Source organism: Nerophis lumbriciformis, linkage group LG02, assembly GCF_033978685.3.
Source record: "Nerophis lumbriciformis linkage group LG02, RoL_Nlum_v2.1, whole genome shotgun sequence".
Classification (NCBI taxonomy): Eukaryota; Metazoa; Chordata; class Actinopteri; order Syngnathiformes; family Syngnathidae; genus Nerophis; species Nerophis lumbriciformis.
The window spans coordinates 36,743,030-36,764,446 of NC_084549.2; the positions used below are offsets into that span (position 1 = coordinate 36,743,030).

At 38.0% G+C, this 21,417-nt stretch overlaps 1 protein-coding gene across 4 annotated transcripts in view; it reads left to right on the forward strand.

The window, feature by feature from the left end:
• Positions 1-21,417, forward strand: part of LOC133607387 (sorbin and SH3 domain-containing protein 1) — a 129,393-nt gene that overhangs the window by 45,284 nt on the left and 62,692 nt on the right. For all 4 annotated transcript variants that reach the window (XR_009815409.1, XM_061961945.1, XM_061961955.1 and 1 more), the window contains exons 2-5: positions 12,924-12,960; positions 13,035-13,121; positions 13,390-13,500; positions 18,569-18,660. Coding sequence is in view for 3 of the 4 variants with exons in the window: in XM_061961945.1 (XP_061817929.1) it covers positions 13,088-13,121; positions 13,390-13,500; positions 18,569-18,660 (237 nt within the window). In the remaining variant the exon portion in view is untranslated. The remainder of the gene's footprint in view (positions 1-12,923; positions 12,961-13,034; positions 13,122-13,389; positions 13,501-18,568; positions 18,661-21,417) is intronic.

Sequence of the window (21,417 nt, forward strand, 5' to 3'; positions counted from 1 at the left end):
CTTTATAACCTCACTAATGCCTTGCATCGTCTATATTAGATATATAACAACGGGCGGGTGCGGGCGGGTGCGGTTCTGATCAAATGTTAGCTCAGGTGGATGGCGGATGGTTGACGACTTTCTGATGCGGTTGCGGATGAAATAATTGCCTATCCGCGCATCTCTATTGAGTACAATAAAAGACTCTTACCTGCACGTCGCCCTCCTGTCTCCTGCATCTTGGGGTCACAACTACCTCAGCCATGCGAGTTCCTGACAAAACCATCTCTTTAATTTACTAATTTCTTCTATTATTATTTGTATTATCTCCTGTGTGTTCTTTTCTGAACAGAACGCAGTTGTGTCATCTGCAAATAATACTAACTTCAAGTCTTTTGTAACTATACAAATGTTTATACGAAGATAAACATGCTTTAGTTAGATCCATAAATACTGCTGCTGCACTGTTTGCCATCTTTTGCATTTGGTTATTTCTTCTGTGTGGAGGTTGCCCTCCTTTGGGTTCTCCTGACACAACGATTCTCTTGTGAGCCCGGTAGTCTGAGGTAACAGTCTTTTATTTCCATACAGCCGTATGGTTTTGCTTTCCAGCACAATGTCTCTCGGTCTCATCCGTCTGCTCGCCAGCCACTCCCGGCTGCTCCTAATAAGGGTGACAGGTGATTAGATAACAAAGCCGAGCTGGGCAATCTACTCACCTGCCGCTGTGTTCGAGGCGGGTCCTTGCACACCCCGCTCCACGGCAGGCCCGCAGGTCACGCCCCCCTCCACACTCTGTTATTTTGATTAATGGCATATATATTGACATGTTGACTCTGTATCCGTATTGGTTGTCTGTGAGTGTTCCACTTTTGATTGTGAATTTGTGCAATCTGTTGTTGAATAATTTTTCAATGATTTTAGAAAACTGTGGCAGTGACGAAACCGGTCTATTGTTTGTGAATTGGTGTTTGTCCCCATTCTTATAAACTTTTGTTATTTTCATTTTGTCTGGTTAGAGTGAGGGTCGCTCACCAAAGAAGTCGACGTCTTGCTTGTATCTCAGCCACACAGGCATGCATCCCTTCCTTTTTCTTGCCTTCCTTGTGCTCATCCAATCAACAGTCACAACTCAGCCTGTATACATGCAGAGCCTTACAGACAGTCATAAATTATTATTAGAGACTTCCCTATCCCGATTTTGGGATCAGATATTTGTCTTTTTTGAACTGATCGGCTGACGAGCTTCCGAGCCCAGCCACAGCGTTGTCCCAGTGTTTACATACTAAATGTACTCACGTGAAAGATTCCTTCAAAAAGGATGGTAGGTAGACACAATTACTTTTCCATATTTCTATGCAAGTGTTGCATGAATTCCAGGAGACCAGAACACCTGCTCCAATTTAAGAGTGTCATCCATCCACAGTGTGAAGCGTCTTCTAAGACAGTGGTCCCCAACCACCGGGCCGCGGCCCGGTACCCGTCCGTGGATCGATTGGTACCGGGCTGCACAAGAAGTTAATTTTTTTATTTTTTTATTTTTTTTATTTTTTTTATTCATTTCATTTCACTTTTTAAATTAAGTCAACATAAAAAACACATAAAAAACCTCCCCCCCCCCCCATTCACACTCATTCGCACAAAAGGGTTGTTTCTTTCTGTTATTAATATTTATGGTTCCTACATTATATATCTATATAGATCAATACAGTCAGCAGGGATACAGTCCGTAAGCACACATGATTGTGCTTACGGCATACTTGCCAACCTTGAGACCTCCGATTTCGGGAGGTGGGGAGTGGGGGGCGTGGTCAGGGGTGGGGCGAGGGGCGTGGTTGGGGGCGTGGTTAAGATCTATATATATAAGAAATACTTGACTTTCAGTGAATTCTAGCTATATATATATATATATATATATATATATATATATATATATGTATATATATATATATATATATTATTACTTACATACATATATATATATATATAAATAAATAAAATAAATACTTGAATTTCAGTGTTCATTTATTTACACATATACACACACATAAGAACTCGCCCTCGATCATTCTACAGTTATAACGTGATTGGGCAGGCAGGCTGTTTACATTGTGGGAAAGCGGACGTGAGAACAGGCTGTCAACACGTCACTCAGGTCCGCATGGAGCTGGAGGGGGCGTGGCTTCCAGCTCTGCCTGAATTTCGGGAGATTTTCGGGAGAAAATTTGTCCCGGGAGGTTTTCGGGAGAGGCGCTGAATTTCGGGAGTCTCCCGGAAAATCCGGGAGGGTTGGCAAGTATGGCTTACGGAAAATAAATGGCGGAAAATAAAAGTTAAATAAATAATAATATTTAAAAAGTTGTATTCCAAGTAACATTATCATTGGAGGAGTAGAGGAAAATGAATGGCTAAGCATGCCACACACACAAACACACAATGAGCAGGGCGTCGCAAGAAGCTAACTCCCCTTCCAAATGACAGAGCTTCTCACATTATCTCTAAGGGAGAGCCCAGCCACCCGACGGAGGAAACTTATTTCAGCGTTTGTGCCTGTGATCTTGTTCTTTTGGTCATAACCCAAAGCTCAATACTATAAGTGAGGATAGGAACCTAGATCGACCGGTAAATTAAGAGCTTTGCCTTCCGGCTCAGCTCCTTCTTCACCACGACTGACCGAGGCAAGGGCCATAACGCACCGATCCGCCTGTCGATCTCACGATCCACCTTCCCTTCGCTCGTGAAGAAGAATCCGAGGTACTTGAACTCCTCCACTTGGGGCAAAATCTCCTCCCCAACCTTGAGATGGCACTTCACACTTTTCCGGGTGAGAACCATGGACTCGGACATACTGATTCTCATCCCAGTCATTTCGCACTCAACTGCGAACCGATCCAGTGAGAGCTGAAGATCCTGACCAGATGACAACATAGGACCACATCATCTGCAAAAAGCAGGGACCTAATCCTACAGCCACCAAACCAGATCCCCTCAACGCCCTGACTGCACCTAGAAATTCTGTCCATAAAAGTTGTGAACAAAATTGGTGACAAGGGGCTCCTTGTCACCAAATCACTTGGACTACGCCAGTGCAGCCCAAACCTCACTGGAAACGGATCCGACTAACTTCCGGCAATGCGGACCAAGCTCTGACACTGATCATACAAGGAGCTGACCGCCACAATCAGACAGTCCGATACCCCATACTCTCTGAGTATTCCCCACAAGACTTCCCCAGGGACATCCTTACTAATAACTTGATTTGACACATTTGTCTTCATTCCACTTTCTTGTCTAAGAGGTCATCTTTGATAATGCTGGAAAAAGTCAAATTCTTTGGAGTCTTTTGGAATGATGTTATGCACAAAATTGTCAGTTTGTTTGTCTGTATTCACAAATGTAGCATCTGATGACATACAGGGTATATTTCTAAGTCACCCTAAGAAGATGTTTAAACTCCCCACTTTTACCAGTATTCCAAATGAGTCCTTCAGTGAGAGCAGCAGCATCTTGGTTAATAACTGATGACAGAACTTGTCTCTTGTCATGATACTTACTTACTTACTTACTGCTGCTCATCCCACTGATTCTGACCCGCCAGTTTTATTCCCCCAGCCAGAACAGATGGATCTCTTCTGAAGCATCGCTTCCTAAAAAGGCCAGGAGTGATCTTTGCTCCTGGGTGTTTATACAGCAAACTGAACATTGTAAGCTGTCATCTTGTCCTTTTATCATTCTTTATACGCTGTATTCACCGCCTCTGGGTTCATTTGAGGATGGAAAGGAAGTGGCTGATGGCAACAGGTGGCCTGCAGGGACTTTGGAAATGACATCATGATACATGGTTTGACTTTGATTATATGTGTGTGTTTATACAGACACAACAATTTGTGTTAGTCAGTAAGATTATCATCCACACTAAGTGATATCCTAAAAGGGTTCTGCTGTTTGGATTCACTCCAATCTTTCCATATCAATTTGGCATCTTCTCTTTTAGAAGTTATAGGACACATTTTTCCCATGTGATTAGAAATAATAAGTAATGAATAATAAATATGAACACAAAGCATATTTTATAGAGAATATTTATTGTTTTACATGCAGAAATTTACATTAATGACTAATGTAATGGATAAACGAACATTTTAAAAGTGAAAAAAGGTTAAAGTACCACTGATAGTCACACACACAAACTAGATGTGGTGAAATTACCCTCTGCATTTAGCCCATCCCTTTGTTCTGGGAGATGAGGGGAGCAGTGAGCAGCAGCGGTGGCCGTGCTCGTGAATCATTTTGGTGATTTAACCCCCAATTCCAAGCCTTGATGCTGAGTGCCAAGCAGGGAGGTAATGGGTCCCATTTTTTTAGTATTTGGTATGACTCGGCCGGGGTTTAAACTCACGACCTACCGATCTCAGGGCGGACACTCAAACCACAAGGCCACTGAGCAGGCTAATTTTACATTACTTACCTTTATTAAAGACTCTTGTTGACGAAGATGGAGATGAGTAGAGTGTGAGAAGGGTGGAGAAAGGGAAGACACCACCTTTGTACTTTACTATGAATTCTTCTTTGAATTCAGTAGTGTTTCTCACCGTCTTTATCAAAGTGCTGTCACTTCCAACTTTCTTTGGTCCCATAGTGGATTAGTTTGCTGTTGAAATCAATAGAAAAAGTACAGAGACTGAGTCTAACTCGATTCCGTGAAATGATAAGCGGGTAAATATTCCGTGCAATTTTTTTCTCCGCACGATAACCCAAAAAATAGAGCGATTAAATGCCGAGGTAGCTTGTGTCTACTGTTGAGAGCTGAATGAGCAGTTAGCATGTTGGCCATACACTCAGGGCATCTCTGTGAGGCGTTTGGCTGCTCTTCCCACGTGTGTGTTTTTCTCTTCCTCACACATCCAAAATAACATGAATGTTATGTTCATTGTGTAAATAATTCAAAGCAATTAATTTAATTACACTATTCTAATTATTATTCCGCCCTATTTTTTGTCCGCCTTCTCCCACATTTTCCATCTGATTTAAACCATTACACTTTAAAAATGTATTTGTTTCGTTTTGTTTTGTTTGTTTGTTTTTTTCAAACAATTTCCACATTTTCAGGAATTCTATATTTTACGGGACTTTTTTCCCCACTTCTTCCAAAACTTTTTTTTTTTCCACTTTTCACTTCTTTTTCAAACTTGCACAATTCCCACATTTCTTAACTGATTCATACAATTTCACCAGCAACACATTCCGCCCATTCTGGACATTCAAACTAACATTTTTTAACTTTCCAAAAATGCCACATTTTCCCCAAATTCCTGTTTTTCAATGTCACTGTTTCCACCCACCTTTTTGGACAACTTCTCCCACATTTATCAACCATTACAGTATTAAAATGTTCCACGTATTCAGGACATTCAATACATGTGTATATATATATATATATATATATATATATATATATATATATATATATATATATATATATATATATATATATATATATATATATATATATATATATTATGTAAAAAATAAAAAATAAATAAAAATGGTTGCCCAGATTTGCAACTTTTCTGTAACATTTATTCTCTAATAAAGAGTGTCACTATTTCCACAATTCTCAATAGATTCAAACTGTTCCAAAGTCAAAGGGCCCCATGCTAATGATAGTCAATCGCTAGCATTGTTAATGTTAGCTAGCTAGCTTTTTTGTTTTTTAGCTATTTTTGCAGATAGACACTTCAGAGTTTTACTACACACATAATATATTTTGGTACTTGCTGCATGCTAATGTTTTCATGCTATTGTTAGCCATGTAAGCATGCTATCATTAGCAGGCCAACTTTTTTTGACACATTTTGCAGGTATAGGCTACAGGTTAAAGTTGCCATATGTAATAATTTCATGTCAAGTCATCATTAAATTGCCCTGATATGTCAAAAGGCATTAATAAAGCATGTTCTTTTCTAATACCTCTATAACTGATAACAGTAGTTCAGCCGGAATATGCTCATTTCAAAATTTGTTTTACAGGCCCCAAATCTTGTTATTGTTTTCAATTTTGATGCCCCGCCCTCCACCCTTTGGCCAATTAGAAAGTCTGTGAGTGTGTCACATCCAGGTTGCCAGTTACGCACCGCCACCTTCGTCTGGCTACTGCCACTGGTAAAGTTACTAAACATGTCAGACCTTAGTAAATCTAAAAGGCGTTGTTATGATTCTCAACTTATTCATGACAAAGCCAGGAGCAAAACGAGGATTTGTATCGGTGATGCCTTTGAAAAATGGAGACGATTGAAGGCAGAGAAGATTTTTTCATCTGATGCTAAACTTGCTAATTTCCTCCTTGATAGGTTAGTAAGGCATTTACGTTTTCTTATTACTTGTAATACATGGAAAAGGGCATTTTGTATGTAAACCATATTGTCCAATACAGTCTATGATCTTGTCTAACAAAGCTAGTATGTTAGTGCAACGAATGCTTAGCATGCTAGCCCGGTCAATGACACATTGACATACAGGCTAACGGGGGAAATATATGCCAGTTAGCCTGTAGGTCAATGTGTCATCCAACTGACAGGGCAAAATATACAGTATTTTCGACAAATAAAACCTATGTGGATATGGGTAGTGTCAGTGCCTATTTCGTTCTCATAGCGCCTTGCATGTCAGCTCCCAAAATCAGTGTGTGAATGTGTGTGTGAATGGGTGAATGTGGAAATAGTGTCAAAGCGCTTTGAGTACTTTGAAGGTAGAAAAGCGCTATACAAGTATAACCAATTTATCATTTATTTATATGATATGCTGATGTTCCAACATTAGCACGGCTAATTGGGGTTTCTGGTACTGTATGTGCATCAGGCACATATGGGGTGGTATTTCCTTGGCACAATATAATGCATTATATGTAATGATTTTGTACTTTGTGTATTGACATGGTAGTAGGCTATATGGTTTATGCGAAACGGGGTTTTTGCGTAACGTGGGTTGGCTCATAGAATCACACTCTTCACTGAAAGATGGTGATGTGCGTACATGGAAGAGAATGCAGTGCATCAGGTTGGCTGCAACATGGAGTTATGCTGAAATAAATGTGGCGGTAATTTTACTGTTGGCCTTGGCGATATATAACATATTGTATATTATTATATATAATTATTTCGATGGTGGTCCGTGCGGTCAAACTAGACATTTTAGCAGGGTAATGCTAACAATCTGTCCCGACTCCCGACCAAAATATTGCTACGTAACTTTACAAATACATTTGGCTAATCGACATCGGTAAAATGTGGCATAATTACTTAGTAAACCATCTTGCAAGAAGCATAAACAAGAGAAACCTACAGCGTAGGACTCTTCGATTGCCATTTGAAGTTCCTTGGAGTTGGATTCGGATTCGGCTGCATATCTGGGAACCTCGGTCACGGAAGATTTTTGGAAGATACAGAATTTTGACCGTGATTGCAGTACCATTTCTGTCCACATTATTACACATTGCTCCATTAAGCTCAAAGTCATATATTTTTGGACTTGACACATGCTTACTGTTGGCATGCTAACGATAGCATGCTAATTTTTCATTGCTAGCTAATTTTGCAGGTATACAACTAAGAGTTGCATTTTTTGTTACCTGACACTATCTGGCTAACATGCTAGCTGTTTAGTTCGGCTTCGACTATTCAGCGTGACTGGAACTCTGGGTGCTAGCTTCTCACTACCATTTTTAATTGGCTATGTTGCTAGAGAGGCCGTGCCAGAACATTTAAGGGTTCCAGTTTGGATTCCCACTCCCGCCATTCGAGTCCTTGGGCAAGACACTTTACCCACCTGCTCCCAGTGCCACCCACACTGGTTTAAATGTTGCTTAAAGACGTAGATAATGTGTTTCCCTATGTAAAGCGCTTTGAGTCACTAGAGAAAAAGCGCTGTTTAAATATAATTCACTTTACTAATCTAATTCACTTCATTTCACTGGGGACAGACATTACATCCATCATTTGTAATGGAAAGTGATTTCAGGACATGACACTGCAGTCAAGTTGAAAATGTGTTTGCTACATTGTGGTCATGGTTATGATAACTCTGTGGGAATTGACTGTGAAAGGATGCAATGTCTCCCCTAAAGAGATAAAGTAAACAGTGAGTGTGTCTGTGCCTTTTCTTGGAATTCCAAGTGAGGATGTCTCTTAAATCAGCGGTGCTCAAAGGGAGGCCCACTGCAGGATGGAGGTGGTCTTGATGTTGCTTATGCATGCACCAGCAATGAAGCTGGGATTTGCATATGTTAAAAGGGGAAAATGTGCTTGTTAGATTGCTTTAAGAAAGCTCTTGACATTTAGTACAAGAAGTAATAGTCTGTACATGTAACTGCTTATAGGCGTCTACATAAAAATTAAAATGTTCACTGTTCATCATACTCGGGTACGTCAAACTCGTTTCTTATTGAGGGCCACGTCGCAGTTATGGCTGCCTTCAGAAGGCCACTTGTAACTGCGAATGTGTGAATATAAGTGTACAATCACCTCATTACATTATTACACAATAGGTTATGCGTTTGATTATTTGAAATATTGTACATACAAATTGGTGAATAACTTGCAAATCATAAATCAAGGTGACAAGCAGATAGTTAGTATTTAATTTTACGGTATATAATAATTCAATCGATTCACATCCAAAATGTGATTCTTATTTATTTTCATTCTAAATTATTTAATTGTTTTCAAAAGTCGATTGAAAAAAAAAAAACGTTTTTGTAACCTGTTTTGTAAAGGTTTTATTAGTTATTAATTGTTTAAATCAAGAATCGTGTTGAATCAATAATCGATTCTGATTGAAATTTCCACATCTATTAATAATATAATATTTGGTGCATTAGCATATAATGTTACAATTTTAAAACACATGTTAATTCATGCATGATATACATGTGTTCTGTCAAAATGTAAAGAATGAATACATTTAGTAAGAAAGAAGAAGTACACACATTATTTGTAGGCTTTCGCGGGCCACATTACATGCTGTGCTGGGCCAGATCTGGTCCCTTGTCCTTGAGTTTGACATCTATGATCATACTCATTAACTCTAGATGTACTGTATATCTACTAATTGTAGCTCAGGGGTATTCTATTACATTTTTTGGGGCGTGGGCCACATTTCCAGAAAGCTAGGGACCGGGGGGCCAGACTTCTCCCTTCAATATTAGTCTTATTTTCTATGTTCCGCAGAACCAGCGTCCTCTACAGTAGACATTTAATTTTGGTCTATCTATTTTGTCAGACTTACAGGAGCGCTTTTAAGGACCTTCTGTAAAAAAGTTAGTCAAAGATAATCTCTATGACAGCACTCTAGTGTTTTTAAGAATCTGCTGAAATAATGTGAATCTCACCTATGTTTTTTGAACTGACCTCATGAACTTGTGGATAGCCTAAATGATAAAAAAGAGAGGACCTATAATGGAACCTTGAGGAACACCACAAGCATAACTAAAGAAGTTGAACAAATGACTACTGGCTGCATCTGAAATATACACACATTACAAAAACTAAGTGCACACAAGGAGAGGACTTAAAAGGGGCGCTTTGAGGAAGCCTCAGTTATTAAATCTCAAATTTGGAGCCCAGTGTTCTATGTTTGCTAGCAAGGTTAAATGTCAATGCAAAGATCTGCCAATGTGTTTACCGTGGTCCAAGTTCCTTTCTACCACGAGTGTCATACTCATTTTAGCTCAGAGGCTGCATGGAGGACGCTCTATTGCCACTTGGGTCGGAGTGGTGAAATCATGTCATAATAACTTAAAAATACAACTACGGCAACTTCAGATTGTTTTCTTTGTTTTACAAGAAGCCGTCAACGGGGCAATACACCGTTACCAGGGGTGGAACCATACTTAAAAGAGTTAGTAGGAACTCTACAAAACAATATAAATAAGACACAAAGCAATGTCGACACTCTTGAGGAACAGATGATTAACAGTGTACAAAAAGATGTTGCAGATATCCAAGAACAGATAATCAAAGGGAGAAAAGAAAATCGTAAAGATATGGTGGAATTTAGAAAGTTCAGAGAAGAAATGAATGCATTCAAACAGGAGGTGGAGAAGCTGAACGGGGAGAATGCAACATTGCGCCAACAGTTGCATGCAATGCAACAAGATAACACTGATTTGAAGAATTTGCTCCCCTCACCTCCCAGGGGTTGATCAAGGGTGATGGGTCAAATGCAGAGAATAATTTTGCCACACCTAGTGTGTGTGTGATAATCATTGGTACTTTAACTTTAACTTTCAGGGAGGAGATGGCTGCATTGAGACAACAGCCCAATGCCAAACAACAAGATGTCACCAATCTGGGGAATATCACTGTATTGGAAAACTTCAACCGCAGGGATCAATACTTGGGCCAAAATTGTTCAATTGTAATATAAACGACATTTGTAAAGTTACAAAGGACTTAAAGTTGGCATTAGTTGCAGATGATACAACTGCGTTCTGTTCAGGAAAGAACACACAAAAGCTAATACTAATAATAACACAATAAATGAACAAATTAAAAAGATGGTTTGACAAAAACAGACTATCTTTGAATCTCAGTAAAACTAGTATAATGCTATTTGATAACAGTAGAAGAAAAAGTCAAACACAATTACCAATAAACGGAGTAAATATTGAAATGATAAAAGAAAACACATTTTTGGGTGTAATAATAGATGATAAAATTAACTGGAAATCTCATGTAAAAAATATACAACATAAAGTAGCAAGAAACACGTCAATAATGAATAAAGCAAAACATGTTCTGGACCAAAAATCACTGATATTCTTTACTGCTGGCTAGTGTAACCATATCTGAGTTATTGTGTATAAATATGGGGAAACAACTACAAATCTGCACTTCTTTCACCAACGGTGTTACAAAAAAAAAAATTAGAATAATACATAATGTTGGATACAGAGAACATGCAAACCTTTTTATTTATTGAATCACAAATATTGAATTTCAACGATTTGGTGCATTTACAAACGGCTAAAATTATGTACAAAGAGAAAGAACTATGACCTGCTACCCAAGAATATACAACAATTCTTCTCAATAAAGGAGCAGAAATATAACCTTAGAGGAAAATCTAATTTAAAACATTTGTATGGTCGTACAACACTTAAAATCTTTAGTATATCAGTATGTGGAATTACATTTTGGAATGGATTAACCAAAGAAATCAAACAAAGCACCAATATGATTCAGTTTAAGAGACTGTTCAGACTACAAGTGTTCACAAAGTTCACAAAGTTTAATATTTGTTTACTTACTATGGTATATTATTTATTTATTATTTATTTATTTACTGTTCGTTTACAGAACAAGGAAATGGGATAAAATTGCTACGGTATGAAAAGGGGTAGGATTAAATAAACTTAGCTTCTTCCTACTCCTTTTCGGACATGCTGTAATGAAACAACAGGAAATATGTGATGCATTACATTGTATCGTATGCATGTTCGAAATAAACTGAAACTGAACTGAACTGAACTGAACTTTGGTCCAAAATAGAAAAAGCACATTCTGAAAATGTACATATAAAAAATTATCCTCTTGACATAAAACTTTAAGTTCATTAGTGTAGTTGCAAATGCACTCAATGAACTTAGACTGTGTCTCAGTGTATCTACAAAGCCATTAAACTGTAAGTCACAGACGATCTGCGATTGAACAAAATTTAAAATTCAAATTAAATAAAAACTCTTCGAGGTATCAAATTCCACATATTAATCCTTTGCTAACTCAACAAACCATACAAACTTAGAAGAAACTCTTAAAGAGGGCGGAGATACTAGGTGCCTTCTAGGCATCACTGTATATTAATAGAAAAAAAAGCTGTGCAATGCATGAACAATTTAAACAAACCAAAAATAACAACTTCAAAGACTGGCAGCATTGTAAATCACACACTGTTCATTTTCTTTAAATTTCCACAAAAGACAATCATTTTCACAGAACTATATCAAGGTGCAGTGTCTCATGCAGCATTTTAAGTGGGTTTACCAATTGTTTATTTTACGCCTGAAACCTGGCATCTTTTAGCTTTCACGAGTGCATCAAAATCAGGTGTCACATCTTGAGTGGCAGACAATTTCAGAATGTATAATATGTAAGTGCTTCTGTGTGAGCCTTGAGCGAAGATTTGTTTTATTGATGCTCATTACAGAGAAAACCTGCTGACAAATCTCTGTGATTTACCATTCACTTACATGAATAAATAGGAGGATGATCATTTTTCTTGAAACACTCTGCACTCTGCGTCGACTTTTCACTTTTTTGTTGAAATGAGGGTGCCGAAGCAGGTTATACGTTGGGTCAAGGAGGAGGAGCCGCAACCCCGCTTTCTGTGTACCAAACAGAATTGCTATTATGACATCTAGTGGACACATTGAGAACAGCAGTTTCTTTCACTTAGAAATTAAGCTCATTTTTACACTAAGCTAACTCATCTCGTGGGTCGGATAAACCTGTTTGTGTACCTGGGTCGTATGTTTGGCATCCCTGCTCTATACCACAGGAGCACTCTACTGTTTTTAGGAATTTGCTGCAAAAATGTTTGTATCTTAAGTTTTGGAAAGCACTCCAACTCGTGGAGCTCATTTCTAAATCTTGATATGGTCATATTCCAGTATTGCAAGAAAACGTGTTTGCTTTGGCTGTCAAAGTTTTTCACGATGAAATACAACGCATGCCTGGTTAAAAGTTCATCCTGAGCCACCGCTAATATTAGAAACCGCTGGTGGGAAAGTTGTTTGTTGTGGTGCAGCTGGCGCAGACGAGAGGAAGTCACACATAACAAGCAACAATATCATTCATTTGAAATTTCTTTGATGGCTTTATTCTCCCTGCACTAACATTAAATTACATTTTACATGTTGATTTTGTTTTGTTTACATGTGCACACCTCAGGGCCCTCCAGAGGAGGGCAGCGTGACACCAACTCTCAGTAAGTCTTGTATCAAGCGATCACATGAAATGCGCTTTTAAAAAACTAATCTCTTGTCTCTTTGTGCACTGAAGTCCCGCCGGGTCGTCGTGCTGTGAGCGCCATCAGGGTCACACCTTTGTCGACCATGAAAGGATCTCCTGACCTGATTCCTACTGCAGGTGATATTTCCCTCTCTTCTCATCATTAAACTTGCATTGCCTACAACTGTGGGACACCTCATACCCACTAGGGAAAACGTAGAAGGATGTGGAATCTAACCTGCTCTGTGCTCTACTTCCTTCAAGTGATCTTGGCAATTTGCTTTACATGACAGGAAATTAACTAAATGACCTGGTTTTGATGTCCTATTTTTGAGACGTGAGGAAACAAAAGAATACTTTTTTTGGTACAAGCACTGTATGAGGATGTTTGTTTGAATGCTTCCAGGCCTGGACCCCAGCAAGGTGTGCAAAGGGAAAGGAGTGGTGACTCTGAGGGCCACCCTGGTGCACTTAGATGATGAAGGCAGCGCCGGGCCAAGCATCATCACAACATCAAGTAAGCCTGAGCGAATGACGCAGCGGATTAAAGGGGAACTGCACTTTTTTTGGAATTGTGGATTGGAATTGTTCCTATCTTTCACAATCTTTATGTAAGACAAGAACACATATGTTTTTCTTTTTTTATGCTTTCTAACTGGAAAATAAATGCGATCAAAAGTCTGCTTACAATGGAGCCTATAGTCGCTCCATTCTGCCTATAAAGCTCTTAAAAAATCATCCGGACACTTCCATCAAGATTTTATGTATTTGCTGAAAGTATATATGTAATGTAGTAACAGGCGCATTCATAATAACATGTACAAACCCCGTTTCCATATGAGTTGGGAAATTGTGTTAGATGTAAATATAAACGGAATACAATGATTTGCAAATCATTTTTAACCCATATTCAGTTGAATATGCTACAAAGACAACATATTTGATGTTCAAACTGATAAACATTTTTTTTTGCAAATAATCATTAACTTTAGAATTTGATGCCAGCAACACATGACGAAGAAGTTGGGAAAAGTGGCAATAAATACTGATAAAGTTGAGGAATGCTCATCAAACACTTATTTGGAACATCCCACAGGTGTGCAGGCTAATTGGGAACAGGTGGGTGCCATGATTGGGTATAAAAACAGCTTCCCAAAAAATGCTCAGTCTTTCACAAGAAAGGATGGGGCGAGGTACACCCCTTTGTTCACAACTGCGTGAGCAAATAGTCAAACAGTTTAAGACCAACGTTTCTCAAAGTGCAATTGCAAGAAATGTAGGGATTTCAACATCTACGGTCCATAATATCATCAAAAGGTTCAGAGAATCTGGAGAAATCACTCCACGTAAGCGGCATGGCCGGAAACCAACATTGAATGACCGTGACCTTCGATCCCTCAGACGGCACTGTATCAAAAACCGACATCAATCTCTAAAGGATATCACCACATGGGCTCAGGAACACTTCAGAAAACCACTGTCACTAAATACAGTTTGTCGCTACATCTGTAAGTGCAAGTTAAAGCTCTACTATGCAAAGCGAAAGCCATTTATCAATTCTCTGGGCCCGAGCTCATCTAAGATGGACTCATGCAAAGTGGAAAATTGTTCTGTGGTCTGACGAGTCCACATTTCAAATTGTTTTTGGAAATATTCAACATCGTGTCATCCGGACCAAAGGGGAAGCGAACCATCCAGACTGTTATCGACGCAAAGTTCAAAAGCCAGCATCTGTGATGGTATGGGGGTGCATTAGTGCCCAAGGCATGGGTAACATACACATCTGTGAAGGCACCATTAATAAAGGCACCATTAATACATACAGTGTGTAGAGCTAAACGTTGTCTAGATACCTTTGCGCGGCTAAACACATCACAAAATGTTATTTTGGAGGAAGCTAGATTGCTTCAATGTTGTTTTGTTTGTTGTTATTGCTGCTATTTGGACTGTCTATTTGTTCACATGTTTTTGTTTGGACAAAAGTTTAACATAATTATAATTTTGGTAAAAGCCTAATAGGCAGCTCAGTTACACTCCAAATAATATTTCTATAAGAAGTAGTCATCTTTATTGTTAGTTAGAACACGCAGCTGAAGCTGAATTTAAAAGCCAATGGTTAAATTAGAGCAACTGAATACGCTTAATAATACAACTAGCTGACTCATCGTTAAGGTAGTCGATGACTAATTGATTATCAAATTAGTCCTTGGTTGCAGCCCTACTGTCTGCTGAAAAAAATATGGCTGTATGAGTAAATGTAATTGTGGAACCCCGATTTAAGAAGTTTATCGAGAGGTAACAAAAAAAAAATCAAAGACATGCCTGTTGGACATTTGTTTAGCTGTCAGAGTTATATAACTAATCATGTTTTGAAGCATGTCCGTGGTCGTTAGGCAACCCGGGGTCATGACAAAGGGCAATTGCTCATATTTTCATTTGTGTGTCAAAGAGCCTTTTGTCGCATTGTGCCCACACTGCACTTTGCTGCAGAGGCCTTGACTGTGGGCCTGTTTGTGGCGTCGAGCACATCGTGACAGTGCTGGAGGCCAGCCAAGTACTTTGGGGAGATGCTTTAATTGTTGTAGCGTCCGACTATAAAGGCCATGGCTACAATGAGGCTTTGCAGCTCACTGAATAGGCACTTTGTTCTGGTGACAAAATTCAAAGATGGTGGGAGATGTTCTCTTCCCTTTTTCCGGGTGATAGCAACATACATTGGAACTCACTTATTTCAACGCCGACCGATCAACTGACTGATCAACATAGCTGAAACCGAAACCGAAAGTATTGCCTGCACATTTACATTGAAACATAAGGAGAATGTGTGATAATTAATGATGGTTTAAACTTTGGTAGATTGTTTACATGGTTTTGCTCCATTTTCTGCATATCTATTCCTCTGTTTTAAATGGGAGTGTCAAAGTGTGATTAGGCACAAAACATTTTACATTAATCATGTAAAATGCAGATATATTACACAGTTTATTTTGACCACACATGCGCCGTTACGTTACCCGCGACACGAGTACAGTCATATATCAGTGCAAAGGGAGTGAGGATACTCCGATTGATGTGCTCACTTCGCTTCAAAATACACCCTGATGGTACTTCTGATTAAACTGTTACCAAGTTTGGAGTGAATAAATGACTAAATAATAATAAATAAATGAGTAAAACATAAACAAATGTTCCAGCATGGCATTCTGACAAATGCATTTTTATCATAATATTGGGCCCTTTTTTTAGGTGAATTTAAATTACGCAAGAGATTGGTAATCTGCGATTAATCACGATTAATATAAATTCATGTGATTCAACTGGTTTAAAGATTTAATGGTTTGACAGCACTAATTCTAATATGACATTGCAGCGACAGGAGTGTTGTGTATAATTCTGAGCTGTGATTCATGGGTTGGCCTTTCATTATCATTCTCTACACTCTAGTATTCATGTTTGAAAAATAGATGTATGTGCTGTACAGACAAATAAATAAATATTAAGTTCTCAATAGTGCTTCAATGGAGAAGCACTGCAGTGTAAGGTATATAGGGGGGGTTTTAAACTAATAAAAAGCTAAGTTGTGACACTACAATATTCTTTATTCTTGTGCAACAGAGCTGCTGTGGTAATTCCATTATGTCTTGACTACAATTACAATAAAGCTTTAGTACATGCACAAATAGTTCTAAAAGTCTAGTCAGTCTACAAAAATCTAGGTTAATACTGCCATTCTTTTATTTTGAAGCTTATTTTGCACTGACTGAACAGGAAATCACTGTTTTGAATCTCATTTTGCACTGAATAGGAAGTCACTGTGTTTAATGCTGTGTAACTAGACAGTAGTTATGTTGCTGAACGCCGCTTGACGATAATGAGGAAATTGACAGATGAATATCGACAATCTTTAATAGAAATGATCCCTTCGGGTCTCAAATTTTGTGTGGAGAAAAACAGTCGACCATTTTTGCCGACATCGACTTATATGGAGTTAAGTATGGTGTACCCCAAGGTTCAATTTTAGCACATGTCCTCTTTTCTTTATACATGCTTCCTCTGGGTGCTGTTTTTAAAAAGCACAATGTCTTTTTTCAAATATATATTCAAATATATCTGCCTGTAACAGTAAGCAATACCCAGGTTGCCATGACTACTCTGTGAATTATGTGAATAATATTTATATAGCGTTTTTCTCTTGTGATTCAAAGCGCTTTTACATAGTTAAACCCAATATCTAAGTTACATTTGAACCAGTGTGGGTGGCACTGGGAGCAGTTGGGTAAAGTATATTGCCCAAGGACCCAACGGCAGTAATTAGGATTGCAGAAGCGGGGATCGAACCTGGAACCCTCAAGTTGCTGGCACAGCCGCTCTACCAACCGAGCTATACCGCCCTTCAATAAAAGTGTTTTTTGTTTTTAGAACTTTTTGCATGATGTAAAAGAATGGTTGGGACCCAATTTTTTATACTTACACAAAACACCGAAATTGTCGTTTTTGGTCAAACAAACCTGCTGCAGGGTCATGAAAGTGGTATTAGTTCTCTGTTCTCATATTGCCACACATCAGCAAGGAGCCTTGGAGTCACTTTTGACAGCTTGCTTAAGCTGGACAAACAAATTAGCTCTGTCATTAAATCAAGCTTCTTTCAGCTAAGACTCCTTGCAAAAATAAAACAGTATCTTCCACAGGCTGACTTTGAAAGTGCTATCCATGCATTTGTGACGTCACGCCTGATTACTGTAATTAATGTCTGGATCAGGGCTCTCTCCAGCGGCTGCAGCGCTTGCAGAACTTGCAGAACTTCCTGATCATTTTTTAACCAAACCCCAACGACGTGAGCACATCACCCCTGTACTGGCTTCCCTTCATTGGCTCCAAGTTACTTTTAGAGTTCATTTTAAAATTGTACTTGTTGTTACGCCAAGAAGCCCCGCCCTATCTTATTGAGCTGCTGCAGCCTTATTGTCCCAGATTGACCCTGAGGTCTTCAGAGCAGCTCCTTCTGGCTGTCCCAAAAACTAGGCTAAAAACCAGAGGAGATAGAGCCTTCTCCGGGGCATGGACCAGACTGTGGAACGACTTTGCACTATCTATTAGATCCTCCCGGTCTTCGAGCCAATTTAAATCTAGGCTAAAAACATATTTTTACTCCCTGGCGTTCAAATCCAGTTAGGCGGGATATCTTGGTTGTTTTTATTTCTTGTTTTATCCTTTTTTATTTATTTATTACATTTTAGTATTTTAGGTGATATATTGTATTTTATTCATTCTTCCGTGTTACCATGTAAATGTGACACTATGTGCCCCTTTTTTTGTTGCAAATTGTTTCTTATGTCTGTACAGCACTTTGGCCAACTGGGGTTGTTTTTGAATGTGCTTTATAAATAAATAAACTGAACTATATGGACACTTTTGAATAGTAACAACACAGTGGACCGGGACGTAAGCAGGGCTGACTTAAGCGAATTCCACTGTATCTGTGCGTAAATTTATCAAATACCACCTCTTTGCTGTGGAATATACCAGGGATCATTATTTAGCAGGTTTGTTGTTTCCTCACTAACATATTTATGGACTCTCTGCAGGTGAATTCACAAGTCAAATAAATGGAGGATTGGCTAAAGGAAGTGACGGCATCATAGCTGATGTCCCCCGTGTAAACAACACACACTGCCAGGTATGTTTACTCTTACATGAGATCTCTGTGCTTTGGTATTGATGTATATTATGAATACGCTTGCATATAATGTATAGTAGGATGTAACCAACAGCTGTCACATATCTTTATTTTACTGTAGGGAATGTTTGTATGGCCAAAATGATTTATATACTGCAGATAATGTGAATTGTAATTTGTCACTAATTAAATGTTGCAAAAAGGCTATATTCCAAGGGCCATATATTTTTATATGTATATAAAAATATATATAAACATTAATAATATATATAATAATATACAGTATATATAATAAGCGGTAGAAAATGGATGGATGGATATAAAAAACTTTTTTTTTTTTTTTTTTTTTTACTCTGTCCTTTTTAATCCATTTTATTTCACTTGTTACTCTCTGTGTCTCCTGGCCGCTCAGGCAAATCATATTGTCTAAAAATGCATTTTTCCATCGATAGTGCGCACTCTTTCAGTCAATTAGTGCGTGAAGAATATATATATACGGCGTGGGATGGCGTGGCGAAGTTGGTAGAGTGGCCGTGCCAGCAATCGGAGGGTTGCTGGTTACTGGGGTTCAATCCCCACCTTCTACCATCCTAGTCACGTCCGTTGTGTCCTTGGGCAAGACACTTCACCCCTTGCTCCTGATGGCTGCTGGTTAGCGCCTTGCATGGCAGCTCCCGCCATCAGTGTGTGAATGGGTGAATGTGGAAATACTGTCAAAGCGCTTTGAGTACCTTGAAGGTAGAAAAGCGCTATACAAGTATTTATCATTTAATTTATATATATATATATATATATATATATATATATATATATATATATATATATATATATATATATACAGTATATATATATATATATATATATATATATATATATATATATATATATATATATATATATATATATATATATGTATATATATATACAGTATATATATATATATATATATATATATATATATATATATATATATATATATATATATATATATATATATATATATACTGTATGTATGTATACAGACAGCCCGGCCCCCGACCAAGATGTTTAAACCCAATGCGGCCCCCGAGTCAAAAACTTTGGGGACCCCTGCTGTCTCACGGATGTGAACAAAAAATATGTTAACATTTTGAAATGATTATTAATATCCCTAAAAAAACAATATTTTATACTATTTTAAAGGATCCTGTTAACTCATGCTGCTCTGTGTCTCATCTATCAGTGATGGAATAGTTGTGTTTTGTTTATTACGCACTTTAAATGAATACTGTATTGTACATTCATGCTCCTTTTTAGACATATTAGTTCCCAGATCAATTACAGGCACTGTTTTGTTCGTTTATTAGCTGCTACTCTTATATAGCAATCTATGTAGGGTTAAATGGGACAATATGTAAAAAAATAAATACATCTTTAAATAATCACTTAAATGTGTAATTAATTATTATAATTGAATACATACATGTGTTATTTAATGTGTCATTAATGTATTTAATGTGCAATTACCTTCATTATTTTGTGATGTAATTAATTATTGATTTCATGATTTATGTTTTTAATGACACATATAAGTATTTTTTTTTTAAAGTTGTATTTATTCATTTAAAAAATAACATTTGACTCACAGTGTGTAAAACGTAAATTGTTTCCCCAGACCAGGGGTCGGCAACCCGCGGCTCTAGAGCTTTTAGCGCCGCCCTAGTGGCTCTCTGGAGCTTTTTCAAAAATGTATGAAAAATGGAAAAAGATGAGGGGGAAAAAATATATTTTTTGTTTTAATATGGTTTCTGTAGGAGGACAAACATGACACAAACCTCCCTAATTGTTATAAATCACACTGTTTATATTAAACATGCTTCACTGTTTCGAGTATTTGGCGAGCGCCGTTATGTCCTACTAATTTTGGCGGTCCTTGAACTCACCATAGTTTGTTTACATGTATAACTTTCTCCGACTTTCTAGGACGTGTTTTATGCCAAATCATTTTCTGTCTCATTTTGTGTACCAAACTTTTAACGTTGTGCATGAATGCACAAAGGTGAGTTTTGTTGATGTTATTGACTTGTGTGGAGTGCTAATCAGACATATTTGGTCACTGCAAGCTAATCGTTGCTAACATGCTATATAGGCTAGCTATATGTACATATTGCATCATTATGCCTCATTTGTAGGTATATTTGAGGTCATTTAGTTTCCTTTAAGTCATCTTAATTCAATTTATATCTCATGACACACTATCTGTATGTATTATGGCTTTTAATTTTTTGCGGCTCCAGACAGATTTGTTTTTGTATTTTTGGTCCAATATGGCTCTTGCAACATTTTGGCTTGCCGACCCCTGCCCCAGACTGTCCAAGTGAACTAAACACTGTAGATTAGTGGTATACAGTGCAATCACTCAGTATTCACAGCGCTTCACTTTTTCCAAATGTTATGTTACAGCCTTATTCCAAAATGGGGAACATTTGTTTTTGTCCCCCTACAAACACATAATGACAATATGAAAAGTGTTTTTTGTTTTTTTTATTTTGCAAATTAAAAAACAACAAAAAAAACACATAAATCAAGTCTCTTTGAATTCGATGCCACAAGCTTGGTACGTCTGTCTTTAGGCAATTTCACCCATTCCTCTTTACAGCACATCACAATCTCTATGGGATTTGATGGGAAGCGTTGGTTTTCATCCAGGATGTTTCTGTACATTGCTGCATTCATCTTACCCTCTAGCCTGACTGGTTTCCCAGTTCTTGCCGCTGA